General features: G+C 35.6%; 1 protein-coding gene across 1 annotated transcript; it reads left to right on the forward strand.

Moving 5' to 3' along the window:
* The first annotated feature begins 6,188 nt into the window (after positions 1-6,188).
* On the forward strand, positions 6,189-16,129 carry Nts (neurotensin). Its single transcript, XM_075954235.1, has 4 exons — positions 6,189-6,448; positions 8,573-8,634; positions 13,581-13,808; positions 15,767-16,129. The coding sequence occupies exons 1-4, from the start codon at positions 6,376-6,378 to the stop codon at positions 15,917-15,919; spliced, it is 516 nt and encodes a 171-aa protein (XP_075810350.1). The 5' UTR covers positions 6,189-6,375; the 3' UTR covers positions 15,920-16,129.
* Positions 16,130-17,857: the final 1,728 nt, after the last annotated feature.

The raw sequence follows: 17,857 nt of genomic DNA on the forward strand, positions 1-17,857 counted from the left end.
TTCCAAACCCACCCTCTCATAAAAACCTACAGATGCCAGGTTCTACAGCAGTGGTGGGACCTCCTCCTCCAAAGCGGCTAGCTGCCCAGACCCTACCTATATAGGGTATTTAGACTGACTCTAGACTGGACACGTGATTTCTCTCCTGCTGCCTTCCCCTGCCTCATCTCTGGGGACCAGAAGAGTCACCAGAGAGTGCTTAGCCAGTAAAAACCTGGTCTTCTAATTTTTAATTCAACTTGTTCTGGCTTTCTGTGTTGGCTGAGAAACCTATTATTGGAGTAAGAAACCTTTCAGAGAACGAAAAGAATAGAGTTACATTTTACATAACAACCTTATATCCTGTGCAATATCTGCATTGGAAGAGATCATAGATGACTCGGGGATAAATGCTCAGAGGTCATGGTCGCAAATCAGGAGTTAGGATTGACTTGAAACTGGGTGGCGATAATAAAAGAAAATAAAGCATTTGGCTATGGGACATAATTTAATGGCAGAGCTGGGCTCCCATGGGCTTTTGCTAGCTCTGAAGTATTTGGAAATGGAAGACAAAATAAAACAAAAATCAGATGATAGCATCCCTAGATTTTAATTGTATGTGCCTCAACAAATCATAATTCTAAGAAGAACGATGACTTATTTGAAATCATAATTTCTAATAAAATGATAGTGGAGGAGCCTATGGCTAGTAAGGACTTTGGAGTCTAAAGGTTTACTGTGGACAGGATGCTGACAGAGACAATGTGGGTATGACTGTACATACAGATGTATATTTGATTACATCAGAGAAGCAAATTTTTAGGCCACAGGGAGCAAGGGAGTCTTTAAATGCAGGGCTCACATCAGGATCTCATGGGAAAGTAGTAAACGAATGGCAAAAAAAAAAAAGAATCAAGTTGGTATAAACTCATCATGAATCAAAAACACTAGCAGTGTCTTGAAGAAAAAGAAGGAAAACTGGGTGTTTTATTGAGGCCTGGAGTTGTAGTTTATTACCGAGTTGCTTGTTTGTCTTTTACAGGCATGGGTCCCTGTCTTTGATCCCAGGAACAGGAAAACAAAGGAAAAAAGGGGGGGAGTTACACTTTTATAAAATTTAAATAAACTATTCATAAACAGTAACTAAAGTGAGTCTCAGTGTGGCCTGTTTACGGATGCTGTGGAAATATCCACAAACTGCATAACATAAAAAGGGAGAGGATTTTATTCCAAGTAAAACATATCTCTTATTCTTGACAGCTGCACTAATTTTTTAAAGTAAGACGAAGAGCATAAAAATGTTTTCTGCAGGACTTTTTTAACTTCTTATTTAAAGGGGTTTTACAGAAAGAAGCCATATAAGGACCCTTAACCTAAGCATTACATATCAGAAATAATGGCACTGCATGTGTCTTAAATATGAGAAAGAAGATAATAAATAAAACCTATGTTATCCCAATGTGTAACAGCCTTCGTTCAATATGTTAATGTACAACATGCAACTCATAATCAAATGATAATTAGAGTTTCAGTTGTAAAATTTGCTTTGACTATAGAAATCCATTATCAACTATTCCCTGTTTGTTATCTCTAAAGATAAAGCAACAGAAAATGGAAGCACCTTCAAAAAATGAACTGAAAATTTGTAGAGATTATGGGCAAAGCATATTATGCTTACAGGGGGAAATTGGCCATTTGGCTGCCATTTACCTACATCTCTAAAGTCTGTGCAATACACACTGAGTGTATAAGATAGTGTATGTAAGTGTGGGTGTGTGCACACACGTATCTTTCTATGTCCTGAAAATGGTCTTTAATTGTACAGAAAAAGATCAATTGGGCTTACAGGAATCTGACATATTGTTTGTTCAGATGAATCACAGACACGGCTCCAGACCTGAGATCCATTTAGAGAAATAAAACTAAAGCCACCATTTATCTGAACATTTGGTTGATAAAGACACATGGCTCCAGGAAGAGCTCCCTCAGTGACTTTTGACAAAGTTGATATCCCTAGTCATGGAGGGAAAGGATACCTGGGAAAGGCTGAAAAGCAAAGTAAGTCTAAAGATGCATATAAAAAAGAAAGATGCAAAAGAATTGGGGAGATTTGAGAGATTAGAATCTCAAAAGAATGGCAAATTTGACCTGGAGAAATTAGGAGAAGTATCTATAACTTAGTATTTTAGCCAGTCTTTGGTATGTAAACCCCTCTGAGGAAATACAGAAGAATTATGATCCTTTTCATCTAAAGTATAAAACTTTTCATACATAGCACAAGTTTCAGGAGAACCTAAGAAAAGCAAGAGGACCACAGATTTCTAACTTGGAAAGGTTTGATGAAGTCAGATTTTTGCCGCGCACCTCGCCCCCGTGTCTGCAGTCTGTATGATGGCACCCAGTTCGCGAGCTTCGGGCAAGGGGGCTGGAAGTTAAAATACACAGACACACACAGACAGAGAGACAGCGACACGGGTCATCCTTGAATTCCCCAAGAATGCCCCCTTTATTTTGTTCAGGAGCAGATTACATAGAGATAGCCACGCCCCAGCCAAACCCACCAGAAACCACTCTCCTGCCATCAGGAACTCCTGAAGGTCTCCTGCTCAGAGCAGTTGTAGGCACTCAGATCAGGGGATTACAAGAAATACAGGATCTGGGGGCTCACTGCTCCCAACAAGATTTCAAAAGAAAGTCTTCTTAAAATGAGTGTTAATATCAAAAGGGGGCACAGAACAATTGAAGGAAGTCAGCATTATGCCGCTTGTAGAAAAAGACTATCAGATTCAGGTATGCATGTCAGTACCAAAGCATTAGGAAGTCTAGGGTGGCTTCTGTGAGGTGAGGGAGTCTTCTGAGGTGTAGAATGAGCGGGGGTGAACCTGCAGAGCAACTCTCCATCAACTGGTTTCAGGCTCTCTCTTGTCCAAATTAGACAGGAGAACACTTCAATGCTTTATAATTATTAATTACTAATCTGTCCTTGTAGATTATTTTGAGAAACTGACAAATTAATCTGCAGCAAATAGCTGTCCAAAAGTAGAAGTTATGTCCTGTAGAGACTTTCACTGGGGACCCTATGGGCATGGTGACCTCAAACTGGAAAGTCAACACAGGGAAGAGTGTTACAAAGAGTGTCCTACAGGAGCACAAGCTGCTGCTTATTGCATGAAGCAGTTTTCCAGGTAAAACTGTTTTAAAGTAAAAATTACTCAACTATATCCATAGAAAGACACCTGAACTCTATGTGAAAGGTATCATTTGCGTCAGTTTGTGTGTGTGTTTATATATGCCTGGTGTATGAATGTGTGTCTGTATGTTGTGTGTGAATGTGTGTATGTATATGCATATATGTGTGTATATGTATGTGCATGTATGCATGTGTATGTATGTACATGAATGTGTCTATATATGTATGTGTGCATGAATATGTATGTATGTATTTGTGATGTATGTGTGTGTGACACTGTATGCACACATATTCATGCAACTGCACACACATGTACCTATACACATGTATAGGTACATATATAGGCCAGAGATTGACAGTGAGTATCTTTCTTCAATTCTTCTTTTGAGGAAGACTCTACCAGTGAACCTGAATCTCATGAATTTGCAAAAGCTAGCTGGTCAAAGACCTTCAGGCTTTCTCCTGCTCCCTCTCTTCCCTTGCTGCAAGTTTGGGGCTAAGAAAAACACATTGCCACTCCCAACAGTTGACATGGTTTCTACATCTCCAAACTCAGGTGTTCATCAGGTGTTCATGCCTCCAGTACAAGCCTTTTCCCACATACAACATCTCTCCTGTTGATGCATTTTAATTTTAACTATGCATTTTTATGTTTTAAAAGTTGTTTTTGAGATTATAGCTATATGATCTTCCCCTTCCTTTTATTCCATCCAAATACTACCACGTATCCACCTCCCATTTCTGTCTTTCAAATATATGGACTCTCTTTAAGTTTGTGTGTGTGTGTGTGTGTGTGTGTGTGTGTGTTCGTAAATGTAACATGCTTGCATGATTGGTTTGTATAATGCTACTTGTATGCATATGTTTTAAAAACTGACCATTTGGCATCATTTTCCTGGAGAAGACTGCTTCAAAGTCCACTCTCAGCATTTCTTAGTTGGTGGTAGAGTTGTGTAGACGAAGCTTCCTCCAGCCCTCTCCCCTGTCCAGGTTAGCATGTCTATTGATGCTTGCTGTTTCTGGTCGTGTTTAGGAAGTCATGCTGGTGAGACATTAGGATGTACCTTCTGACATTTCTCGGAGACAAACTCTCACAGCAAACTCCCAGATCTTTCTGCTCTTACAATCTTCCTGTCCTGTCTTCTGCAATGATCCCTGAGCTTTAGGGGGAGGCATTGTGGATTTTTTCATTCTTTAATATTTTCAAACCACCTATTTTGTGAGTTCTTCTGCTACATTTGCAGTTTATCTGTATTTTGACTCACAGTATATCTCAAAAACACTTTTTGAGGTATTTTTTTCTCTGTTAGGTCTCAGTTATTTTGTTTGGGAGTAACTGAATCTCTCTGAAGCCTTTCTATTTGGGATGGTTCCCAGGCACCGAGTCTATACCACTGGGCAACCATACCTTCCTGCTGAAACACTCTTTAACATTTTTTTCTGAAGTCTCAATAATCTAGGCTAAAAGGGAAAGGGAAGAGTATTTTATCAAAGCAATTAAAAGCATGTACCAAAATTATAACCCTGACAGAAAAAGGCGTATATGCATTTTTAATAAAAAGGAGAATTACCTAATAACATATTTGACTTTTGAATCATTTGACATTGGTTGATACGTGCTCTTGTGTTCTTTCTCTGGGATTATCATATACCTAAAATAATTCTCACTTTATTAATGATATTCATGCGATATGTTTAAAATGAATTAAAGTGTTATTTTTTCCTTAATTAATCAGGAATACATTTGTAAACACTTCCCTAAGTTCCACTTGTTAGGAAACCACTTGGGGGAATAAGCATCAAATTTTCCTTTCCCTATGAGACTGCTAGCACACATTTTAACACCTTTTCGGAGATTATTCATTGTGTTTTACAATTTTAAAGCAAAGAAAGTAATTAATTTAAATATGATGCAAAGAATACATAATTTATTGACTTCTTCGTTGAGTCTGAAATGATTCTGGGCTAATATGAGAACACTGAGCAAGCCTTCTCAGAGAAAAGGAAAAGCGTTCTAAACTGCCACTGCTCCCCCTAGCGGTAGGAAAAATCTATGCATGCTTCAGGCTTGCTAGTCAGTCACGCTTAAGAGCAAACTTTCAAGGAGAGGTGAATTGGGTATATTTGTTTCACAGAAACTACAAATCCAAATCAAAGTAATAAAAAGGACGACTCCTGTTTAGCTTTTGAACCTTGAGTTATATGAATGTATCTTTATTGTTTAAATAGTTGTTAAATATCTATAATTAATAACTTCCTTTAGGTTTGGTGCAAAGACTGAGAAGTTAATTTTATACCAAATACCAGATGATATAAACCAATTGTCTGTTTTACCGGTCTGGATTTCTTCCTTAGATGTTATCACATGTTTAGTGTCTTTATTTTCTAAAAATGTTTTTAAACATTCAATTAAAGGCCAACACAAGCAATTTAGTCTTTCCTCAGTTACATACAATAAACATTCAGCTCAATGGACAATAATACTATTCATTGGATCTAATATTCTTCCTTATTTGAACTGATTTCCTCCTTTTTTGAGTTTTTTATCTCATTATTATATCCATTTATTATCTATTTCCATTCCTGTTTTAGCATGTGCTCTGCAAATTCTCTGCAAGTTTTCAAACAACAAAATGTTTCCTCTGAAGTTTGTGTTACCAGAAAATATAACCAAGTCTTTAAGTCTCCCATGCATAGGGAATCAGTGATTTTGCCCTAAGCTTTTGCTTAAATTTTAGAATTTTTTTTTAAATCATCTTTCCAGATACCAAAAATGACAAATTTCTGGAGCGGGGGCATGAGAGAAAACGAGAAAAAAAATGCCACCAGGGGAGCCTTCTCTGCTGTATATGGCTGTGCCTTTGAGCAACTCTTTCCGTGAGTCAGAAATCCTGAGCAACAGCTGCAATTAGAGAAGATCGTCACTTTCAATCAAGGTTCCTGGGTGGGGGATGAGATGAGGGACAAAGGGAAAGGAGGAGGGAGTGGGGAGAGAGGGAGGGGGGATGGAGATGAAGGCAGGGCACATCCTGTACAGCCATGACATCATTCTCCTGCTCTGGTATATATATAGGGGGAGGCCAGAGCATCTTGCATAGTTCTCTTACTTTCAAAGCCAGCTGAAGGCAGGAGAAAGCACGGAGAGTGAGAGAGAGAGAGCTCCTTCAGTGTCTCTCTGTCTGGACCTGCTTCTCAGAGGCTGAAAGATGATGGCAGGACTGAACCTTCAGCTGGTGTGCCTGATGCTTCTGGCTTTCAGCTCCTGGAGTATGTGCTCAGGTAAGCCCAACTACATCTCCCAACTCCCTGAAGTGATTTCTCTCGCAGTCGGCTGGGGCTCCTGTTAATGAATCCAGGAGTTCCTCTCTCCTCTCTCTAACTGCCTTTCGGTGACAGAAATTGTGTGTTATGTTTCTCTCCTGTTCTGACTGTAAGAACTGAAATGTTTATTTCCCTTCTAAGAGTCTCTAAAGCAGTTAATGTGGTACCAAGGAAATGCAACATATTCATTCTCCTTTGGAATATAACCACGAGAGAGAAAATAGCTCAGAGTAATAAAACAAAGCTGAAAATTTGCACTGGGGCTGGTCGTTATTGAGAAGAATAGAAGTCGTGTTTGTCAGTGTGCAGATATTAAAACACCCCATTCATAATCCATATTCTCATTTTTCTCATTCTATTAGGTGGTGAATTCTCTCATTCACTTCCCTTTGTGTTTTTCTTCAGATTATTTGTAACTTTATATCTGTGTTAGGAGATGGGAAATAAATGTCAGTAAATAAACGAATGAGCAAGATTTACAGAATATTATTTCTAGTACAATACGGAATGTTCCAAGTCTTTTCTGAAAGTACATTTCATAGTCTTTCATTGTTACAGAGTTGTGATATTAATATAGCTATTGCCTTACTAAGGTAATTTAGCTAGGCACAAACTGTAGCCATCAAATCAGTACACTTATGTTTCTGATACAATTTAGCTTTAGAGTGCTTTGTATATATAACAGTAAAGGAGAATCATTGTGTTATTATCAGATATGTAGCAACTCCCTTAGAAATAAGATACATTTAAAAGAACAATGTGAAATAGTTTGATGACTGCAGTGTATTTAAATTAATGATTAGAAATAGTTGAACAGACACATCACAGTGGAAAATCTTATGGGGTAATGAAATAAAATCACTTAAGTTATACTTGTAGATATTATAGTTAACAACTAGGGCAGATCAAACTCCTGGTAAGGTTTACAAGAACAAAGATAATTCTATCAGCATAGAATGAAGTTTATTTAGAATGATTTAATTATTTTATTAACATAAAACTCTGTAAATATTTTATGAATTTTCTGTAAATATGATTTTATCAAATGGTGCATAAATTAGTTATAATTAGAGATTAAAATACCTCAGTAATTAAAAAATCTCTATTAACTGAAAACATTTTCTGTGACAAGTGCACATTTTATCAGTGATTAATATAATTAATTTTATTATTCATTTTGGAAAACAAACAACCATATATTTGTAATAAGCCAAGCAGAAGTGTCTACGGGATAACTCAATTTTTGCATGCACTTTATGAATTGGTTGCATCAGGTGGGATTCTGTGTTCTAATGACTGCCGAGTGATTTATGGGACAATTTTAAGCCCTGCTTTTTTTTTTTTTAGTATGACACTTGTGGATATGGAAATGCTTACAACTGTGTAGCATTTATAAATTTTGCTTTTCTATACTATGCTCATAAATTGAATCCTGAGAAATTGTTCCAAAATGAATCAGGGATCTGTTTCCAATACTGCTTAACCTGTGTTGACGGAGAGCTCTCTGTCTTTGCTTCAACCAAGTCCTCACCTGCATAGGATAAAATTGGAAGCACACAATTCAAAGCTCTTATTTAAAACAGAAACGGATTCCTTCAAAAGACAATTTTATAAAATGACATTTTCAGTGAAGTGAATCTCGGTATCATTCTTATTCCAAAATTACCAGGGAGTAATTACCAGGAAATAAAAAAAAACAACACTTATATTCATATTGTATTTTGTGGGAACTACTGCTGGTAAGAATGAGACTGGATGCAGTGCGTTCGCTGAGGTCTCTATCACACAGTATAATTAAGTGTTTTACTGCGATTCAGAGATGAAACAACTCCAAATCATGAATACTTTGCTTAGCAAATTATCTTGTGCTCATTTTCTTGGAAGCGATTCTGCTACCGTAGCTGTCAGCAGAAAATGAAGCTGTGATCCATTTCTTTCCGAGTACTGCTCTGAAGGAATTACATGTAGAAGACAATAAATTTCAAAGACTAATTCTTCAAATTAATTTCAAGTATGTTGATTTCAATGTAATAATATGATATGCAATTGCACAGTAAACATGTGGTTTTGACTTTTTTTCAGACTCCGAAGAGGACATGAGAGCCTTAGAGGCAGACTTATTGACAAACATGCATGCGTCAAAGGTAAATTTTTCTTTTCTTTCATCCAGGCTTGAAGGACATGTGAATTTCCACTGATAATATTTTCTTATATTAATCAATATAGATATAGTTACCTACCTCAAAACTGTAAAGATCTTTGGGAGACATTTCCTATTTGAGAGACTTTATTTTATTTTTTTCTTCTAAGGCACTGGTTCTCAACCTTCCTAATGTTGCGACCCTTTAGTAAGGCCCTTTTGTTGTGGTGATGCCAACCAAATTATTTTCATTGGTACTTGATAACTCCAGTTTTGCTTGCTATGAATCATAGTGTAAATATTTTTGGAGGTATACGTTTGCCAAAGGGTTTGTGACCCACCGATTGAGAACCACTATTCTGGAGAAGAAAGATGTTGATGTGAAAAGGAAATCTCTATAGGGCTGTCAATTGGTATGTCTTAATTTTAATTAAGCAACCACAGATAACGTCATGAAGACAGGGAAACATACGTAAACTGTTTTCATGATTTTTAGATTGGCAGCATAAAAGGCAAGTGGTCCTTGAGTTAAATAAGTGAAGCCTAATTGAAATTTTAACATGTTTTTGTTAATTGTGGAAAAATGTTATTTCCTAACATGACATCACGGCAACATGGGGAGGAAATACGGCATAGAGGAAAGCTACGAACATGCAAACATTAACTTTGAGATATAGTACTGAAGCCAATACTTGTGGTCTATTTAATATTAGGCAACTGATTAGACAACAAGATTGACATTGACTTTCTTTATCATTTTAAGTACAAGGATAGGAGTGTAGAACCTAGAAATTTCTGGCTTTCTCATAGGCTGTTATAAACTCTATTATCTATGACAGAGTTTACATCCTACATACATCCTCACTCTTTCAAAAATATTAGCTACAGATATTTAATTTTCTTTTGAATCAGTTTAGTGAAGTTCTCTATTCTGAGCAACATTTTGCAAGCTCGAGAGCACCTTTTCTAACCTTCGCCTAGGAACAAACCTGTTATATCACGTTAACATGTTACCCTATGAAATTGATTCGGAGTCAAAAAAAATCACTGAGTATCAAAATTGATGGTTAGAATACAGGTTTCTAGTGAAAAGATGGTGAATATTTTTAGTTCAATTCATCTTATAATAACTCCAGAATTAAAAACTATAGTAGCAAGGTTGGGATTTAAGACTTGTGATGGAAAGGGATCCAGACACTGAGCAAAGTTCTGAAGCAGTATTTGAATTAATTCTTCCGTGCAGAAGTCTTCCTTAATTGAATGAGCTTATCCTAGGTACAGAAGTCTCTAGTATGCAAAGGCAATTTTATTGTCTTTGACACTGAGCAGAAAAGAAAGGTATTCATTTTGCAAGTATGTGATTGACAGCACATAATAATATTACCTTACAAGTAATGAAGATGTGTGTTTTGCTATGGTCCTTAAGAGATAGCCTGTGACAGTAAGCTGAGAGAATAACTCTTCCTTACCCACATATCTTCCTCCATGTTGTTTTTCCCCACACTGTTAGGCTTCTGAGTAATTTGTGGTGTGTCCTCTGTATCTCAAGCTTATTTCTGATGCAGTCAATTCTCCAGAAATAGCCAACAGATGTGGATCCAATTGGGGGTGGGTCCTCTGATGGTAGGTTGATATATCTCACTGGTGAGTTCATAGCTGCAAGGACATGGCTTTTTCTGAGGAGGCCTTGATCCTAGTAAGGAATACCATGCCTTCAAGGTATATCTGGCTTCCTCTAGCCTTCTCCTCTTAAGAGGTGCTCTATCCAGGTCTCCTAAGGTGAGCATCCAAACTGCCTAGGCTCCCCCAAAGCCAGTACGTGCAGTAGGATCAAAAACCCTGTCAAGGGCTTTGGCAAGCTGACTCTATATGTAATGTGAAATCTGACAAGGAAGGCTCTGTCTGTCACACTGCTATCCAGCTGCACCCAAAAGCCTAAGATTCTCTCTCTAGTGTAGTGCTGAAGATGACCCCAAATCATGCACAAGTGTTGCTGAAGATAATTCACTACGGAGACTAATCCAGTTCCTATTGGCTCACATTATTCATTTGATTTTCCTTAAAGAAAATCCAAAAGAAAACTAGAAATTCTGCTTACTGTTGTTTGGTTGGTTGTTTTTGTTTTGTTTTGTTTTGGTTTGGTATATATCTAGAGATATCTGTGCTTTGGTTTACCTGTTTTCTTAATTTTAGTGTAAGGGTTTCTTATTTTTGTTATTTCTTTTATTCTTTTGTTTTAATAGTTTGCTAAGACTACACACTCTTTATAATGGCTACTATTTTAAAACCCCCCATCGAATAAAATGAATATTTTATGAATAAAAAGCAATTTCCAACTTAAAAAAAAGAGATAGCCTGGTAAAATCTAAGATCACGTAGAATTCAATAATGACCAATATTTACTAAAATAGATTGAATAGAAACGAAATATTATTATGTAAATTGAACACCAGAATATCCTCTTTATACACTTTCTTTATAAATGTAGTCAGTATTAAAGAGAAATTTATTTATCCAACAATAACAGATCCTTTGTTTAGTACTCAGTCTGGATATCAATGACTACAGCTTTTCATCTCTAAGGTAGGAAATTATGTGGAGTCAATCAATAATCTTTCAGGTTAGACTCAAAGTCCTTAGTGGTTTAGAATAGATTTTATTTTTGAAATTCTAAGTATACATTACTTATACATACCTATCCTAAAAAATCTCCAAAATTTGACAGTGTTTTGACAAAGGGTCAAATTCTGAGACCCTGTGTGAGTTTGGTTTACTCTCTCTGACCAATCAAATGCAAGAAAAAAATTTCAATATCTGGAATAGTGACCTCTTTTCTGCTAAAGAAAATATGGTGCAATGGTGTAGATTTAATCAGTTTAAAATCATTCAGGATGAAGTATTTATGTTTCATTGCTTCATTTCAACCGAGATAAGTAAGATACAATCTTTGATGAGAAGGTATCCAGACATAAAATCACTCCAATTTTGCTGCTAGGAGAAAAATAAAAAGCACAGCGTATGTTTGCTGTGCAGTCGCATTATAATTGATTTCTGTCACTCAACCATTTTATGTTTGTTTACAGTACTATGTAAATGCAAACTCTAGACATATGACCACCTTAACTAAATGACTGAATTCAAAATTGTAAGGAGATTATTTGATTCTGTTATTGCAGTGCCATTATCAAAAGCTTCAGAGATCATGAGTTTTCCTCTTTCCACTTTTTAAGTCAAGTATGTGAACAATTTCTATTTTAGGACAAAGTTGTTTAGAGACTAAAAAAGCTATTTACTAAAACTATCTAGGTAACAGGAGCTCCAGCGAATTAAAAAATGGCAGTGACAAGAAATAGCAGACCCAGGAGTATTTATTTGTTGTTCTCTCTCTCTCTCTCTCTTTCTCTCTCTCTCTCTCTCTCTCTCTCTCTCTCTCTCTATATATATATATATATATATATATATATATATATATGTGTGTGTGTGTGTGTGTGTGTGTGTGTGTGTGTATGTATATTTATACATATATATGTATATATACATATATTCCATTGCCAGTCTCTCTCTCTCTATATGTGTGTGTATCTCTATATATACATATATATGTGTATAAATATTCATATATGTGATATCTTTTATCATCACTGGCATTGAAGTATAGTTTTATTAAAAATAGTATTGGAAGCTAACTAGATAAATGTAACCAAACTCAAATCCTTATATACAGTAAGAGTTCAATGCATGTTTATGAATATGCAACTGGGATGCAGGATCTGTTACAAACTCTTGAATTCTTTTATTCAGATATAAATTTTAGAGCTAAATGACACCTGATGACTTTACTTCATTTGCACTTTGGTGAGATCCTCAGATTTGCCACCTGCTAAATTTATCTCTGATCAGTCAGTCATGGATACAGACGGTTGACCATAGCTCTTAGAACACACTTAATAATGAAATACACAGTACAAGGACTATAATTAGTCATTTAGACATAAAACTTTCTCCAAATATATGTGTCTCCTGGGTTATCATTTTCTGCAGTTTTATTTCCTGGTAGGAGAGAGGTCACTGTGACATTTTTTACTGTTAGAGAGATAAAGAGGTGATGCTGTGTTCAAATGTTTGTAGGGAGAATATTCTATTTATTCTATTCTGTCCTATTCAAACTTCTACTAACCCACTTATACATTCTCATGTAAGATCTCAGGATATTTAATTTAAAACCCTTTTCATTTCCTTTAATGCTCCACTTTTTTAAAACAGTGGAGGCCTGTACATAGTTTTCACTAAAACACCACCCCCAAAAAAAACAGTTTAAATAGGTTGACTCTATATGAATTTGTGCATACACAAGTATATGAGTATGTTTACAACAATAAACACAGAAAAACCAAATAGGTCATAAACTTAAGAGTAGGGGAAGACATGGGAAGGGTTTGAGGGACACGATGTAGCAAAGAAGGAGGGGAGAAGTAAGTAATTCTATTTCAGTTTAAAGTATATCTTTAAAATAGTTGAACACAAAAACAGGATTCTAATGAATTAATCTCAGGAAACACTGAAATAGAAAATCTCTAAAGAACTTTCTAAGTGTAAAACTGAAATAACGCATTCACTGGTAAGACATGAGGTACTGCTGAAATTAAAAGGAGAATGTTTCTTCTAGAATACCATACTAATTCGGAACATTACATGCAATGGCTGAATAGCCTTGTTCAAGGCAGGTGGTAGAAGGAATTGCAAACTTTTTGAAAACAGAGTGAGTATCCTGATACTCATAAATTTTAATGCCTGTGAGTTGAGTATTAAAAACAGGATTCACACATTCACAGTCTTATTGCAAGTAGAACTTAAAATAGAATGGTTTAACCCAATCAATACATATTCTATACTCCTCTAACAGACTTTAATTGTGATATCTTTTGTTGTTGTTGTTGTTCACTATTTCAGATCAGTAAACCAAGTCCTCCCTCTTGGAAAATGACCTTGCTAAATGTTTGCAGCCTTATCAATAACGTGAACAGCCCAGCTGAAGAAGCAGCAGGAGAAATGCATGAAGATGATCTTGTTGGAAAAAGGAAACTCCCCATTGTTCTTGATGGCTTTAGTTTGGAAGCAATGCTGACCATATTCCAGCTGCAAAAAATCTGCCACAGCAGGGCCTTCCAACACTGGGAGGTAAAACAGAACCGGCCTTTGCACTAGTGGGATCTCATTAGCATTCATTCCTATACCCTGATAAAAATCACAGTACCGGAGACTTACAAATCCTAGAAAGTAATGAGTTAAACCATGCTTTGAAGACAACACCCTTCTTAACTTCAAAGTGTCATTCAAATATTTGGAGTTAATGAACTTTTCTTGCTTTATCCTTAAAAGGTTTATGATATGTCTTAAGAACCCTTAGAACTATGAACGTAAATGGCTGAAACACTGAGGCAGTTCTGCATTAAATTGGCACTAGGGATATATGTCAAGAAATTTAAGTAAATTCACCTGTTTTACCAAAATCAAAAATCGTGTTTAATTATATATAACCAAACAAAATACAAAAGTTTCAAAAGAAATAGAACAAAAATCACAGGATTCCAGTTGCACGCTTCAAATTAGAGTGTGCATAGAAATTGTTTTTCAGCTTCTGTATTTGATTACTGAGCAAGTTAAATATTTTTTTTAATTTAAAAAAAATAAGACTATATATATACTTCACCTTATTTTTAAAACATTTAAATAAATATTTAAATGGTGGGGGGGGACACTGAAAGTTTTGGTAATCTACAAATGGCCTTCTCTTTAAACACTTTATTTTTTATTGCCTTGACATACATGTCACTAAAGCTAAATTAGAGCTCTAAAGAAAGGGAAAAAAGGATACTATTACACTTTTCCGAATGGAGAAACATTTTTCAAATCAAGCCCTGAAAAGTTTGCTTCATGTTTTAAATTGTGGGTTTACACCAACACTGCAGATCTGGGTGTCCTCTGTTAATATAACAAGCCTGTGCGTGGCTACCGCAGAGATGCCATGTGGAAGAAGGGAATGCCTGCAGAGCTGTTGGTATTTATCTTAACTGGTAAACATAACTATACTTTCCATATGAAATACCGAAAAGGCTAGTTCAAATTATCTTGTTGTACTATTCATCCTTTAATTTTAATTCCAGCTAAATGGTACAGTCTTTAGAACACTATTTAGCTCAATAAAACTTGAACATTCAGATCTTAGCAGAGGGAAATACCAATTATGCCATATTTATCCAGAGAAGAAAGACCCTCAATAAACTAATTAGCAGATAAGTCAACTGAACATAAGACTGGAACTCTTGTTATTTTAACTGTTGAGTCATTTCAAAATAAAATGGTATTATCAGACTGAGCATGGTACAAGTAATTACAGACTACGCACTTTCAAGAAAGCAAAGATTAAAACCCTCGATTACCTGACAGTAGCTGCTTTACCTTCTCTGAAACTCAGTAACTGCAGCTTGAGATAAAATGCTTGGTGATAGGACGGCATTACAATTGAATAGGATGCAGTACAATTAGAATATCAGTATTTGTTTATTGTCACCCCGATGTTTAGGAGACAGCTGTAATCTGACAAGATCGTAGCTGTTTAAACTGAGTTTTCTGCAACTGTTGACTTCTACAACATCTAAGATACTTGGAACGGGCAATTCTTTTTTTCTGTTTAGGAAACTGGTCATTAGAGTGACTTTCAAGTTGTAGCAGTAATTGACTGAAGTCAACATAAAATCCTGTTAACTTCTCTTTCAAATAGCATTGAGCTTCAATATCACATTTATTATGATATGTCTTATATCGTTTTGGACTGCCATGATATTCAAAGTCTCAAAACTAATTGGAAGGTGTCTCTGGTATATTCCTTAAGCTAGAAAATGTAAATACATTTTTTTTTAAAGAGAGGTAGGCTGGTGAACTGAGAAAGGATGTAAATAATCAGAAAGATTATGATCTGATTCCATCTCAGTCATGATAACCATCTGTCCTCTGATGAAGTCGTTTCTCTGATCCTACAGGTGCATCTTGCTGAAAACAAATAGAGGAAAGTGTAGGGAAATAATCTGCAGTATGTTTCATGCATGTAACTTCCCTTTGTGTTTTCTCTATTTTAGATGATTCAGGAAGATATTCTTGACAATGGCAATGAGAAAACTGAGAAGGAAGAAGTGATCAAGAGAAAAATCCCGTACATTCTGAAAAGGCAGCTGTATGAGAGTAAACCGAGAAGGCCCTACATACTCAAGAGGGGCACCTACTACTACTAAGAAGCTGACTCTTGACACATGATTGTGATTGATCCCTCTTTACCTAGATAGATAATCATGTGGTCACCTAGATACATAGTTACATGTGTGTGTAAACGTGACAGAACTTGATTATTTCATCTCTGCCACGATTGTGGTCTATTGGATGTTTTTTCCCTGCATTCCTGTCAATTAAACTAAATGATTTCAAATAAATGTAGAGGTCCAGCATGATGTGTTCTGTATAATTGGACTAAATAACAATCATATCACATATAGAACGTCTTGCAATTTTGCAAAATATATTACAGTCATCACATTTGGCATTTTATGTGAAAACATAAGAGATTATAACAAAGTTGAGCACACATCGTTAATCCAAAGCAGAACAATGGCACCATTTAGATCATTTGATTGCTTTCATTTTTTTTGATTGAAAGAAATACACACTGCTTTCCAAAAACCACTAGTTCATCCCTCAGTAAAAAAAAAAAAAATATTATTGTCATAAAAGGCCCATCTGATAGAATTGTTAATGGAACACTGTTATTTATACTTATCTTGGTGAGTGTATCTTTAAATATTTTGCCTGTCAAATGATTTTAATAGCTAATAAAATTCAACAAGCTATCAAAATCTAATGCTCTATTTCAGATTCACTGATTTTATGAGAATTCTCCCCTCTCTTTTACACCTTTAAGCTAGAATATCATGCATGTATATTTAAATGTCACTTAGAGGATCTTGTAATTAATATTGTTCTCCCACTGGGAAGGTCTATTTAAGCTAAATATTCATTTCCCTGACATCTGTGACTTTCTAAATTATTTCCCTTACTGGGTCCAGGAAGTCATGCTCTTAAAGGACTGTGGTCTTTCCATTGTTACCCATGAAAGATGTCTTCAGAGCCCATGAAGCTAAGTCATCTTCAAAAAGACTGAGTCTTTTTTTTAATGAGATTATCTTTCTCCAAGCTTAATACTACTCAGAGCGGAATTGGAGACAGCTTTACAGGTGGAGGAGCTTTCTTTAATGAATTCTGACTTTTGTTACTACTTCTTCACATTCCTTGGGAAGTCTGTAAACAATAGCATTTAAAAATGTTCACAGAACCAACCGAGATAGCAAACATGGTCATGGAGGTTAAGAGGGTGCTCTCAAACTCAGAACATCAAGATTATACTCAATTTTCTTACTAGCAAAGGTGGGCAATTGTGGTGTCTTTTGTTTCATTGACCGACCGTAAAAAAAAAAAAAAGGCTAAGAGGATGGGTAGAGAGAAGGTGAAACATGCTGACTATAATACATGGTATAACATATATTACCATAAAATTGTTGTAAAACACACTAAGAATACACTATATCCAACAGTTAATACTTGCAGTGGTACTAATTTTCTCTTGATGTATCTTCTTGATATATTATTATACTATCATTAGTAGAGATCCCATTTTCCTCCTAGCAAATCTTCTCACTTATTTTATTAGCCACCAAAGTCAATATCAACTCCCTTTGAATTCTCTGAGTCATTTTTACTGATTATCTCTAAAAATCAAGGTCGTTATTTCAACTGTTAACTAACATTTTCTTTATACTCTATAGCACAGAGTGAAGACTAGAGATATATATTCCAATCACATCCTTACAATTTTCTTTCCATTTAAAACCTACAGGTTGTTCCAAATATAAGGTATATAGGATGAAAAAGTACAAAATTGTGATGAAAAATTACTGAAAAATAAGTAAGTGAGTATACCATATTTAAAGAATTGAAGACTCATTACCAAGGTGTCAGTCTTTCCAAACCCGATTTACCAACTCAGTGCAATCTCCAAAACCTCTCAGTGATTTATTTAGTGGTTATAAACAAATAATTAGAAACTTTATAAAGACAAAATATTCAGACTAATAAAATACTACCAAACCACTTGACCTAGTTCTGACACCATCCTATTTCAA

The sequence above is a fragment of the Microtus pennsylvanicus genome, chromosome 20 (assembly GCF_037038515.1).
Source record: "Microtus pennsylvanicus isolate mMicPen1 chromosome 20, mMicPen1.hap1, whole genome shotgun sequence".
NCBI lineage: Eukaryota > Metazoa > Chordata > Mammalia > Rodentia > Cricetidae > Microtus > Microtus pennsylvanicus.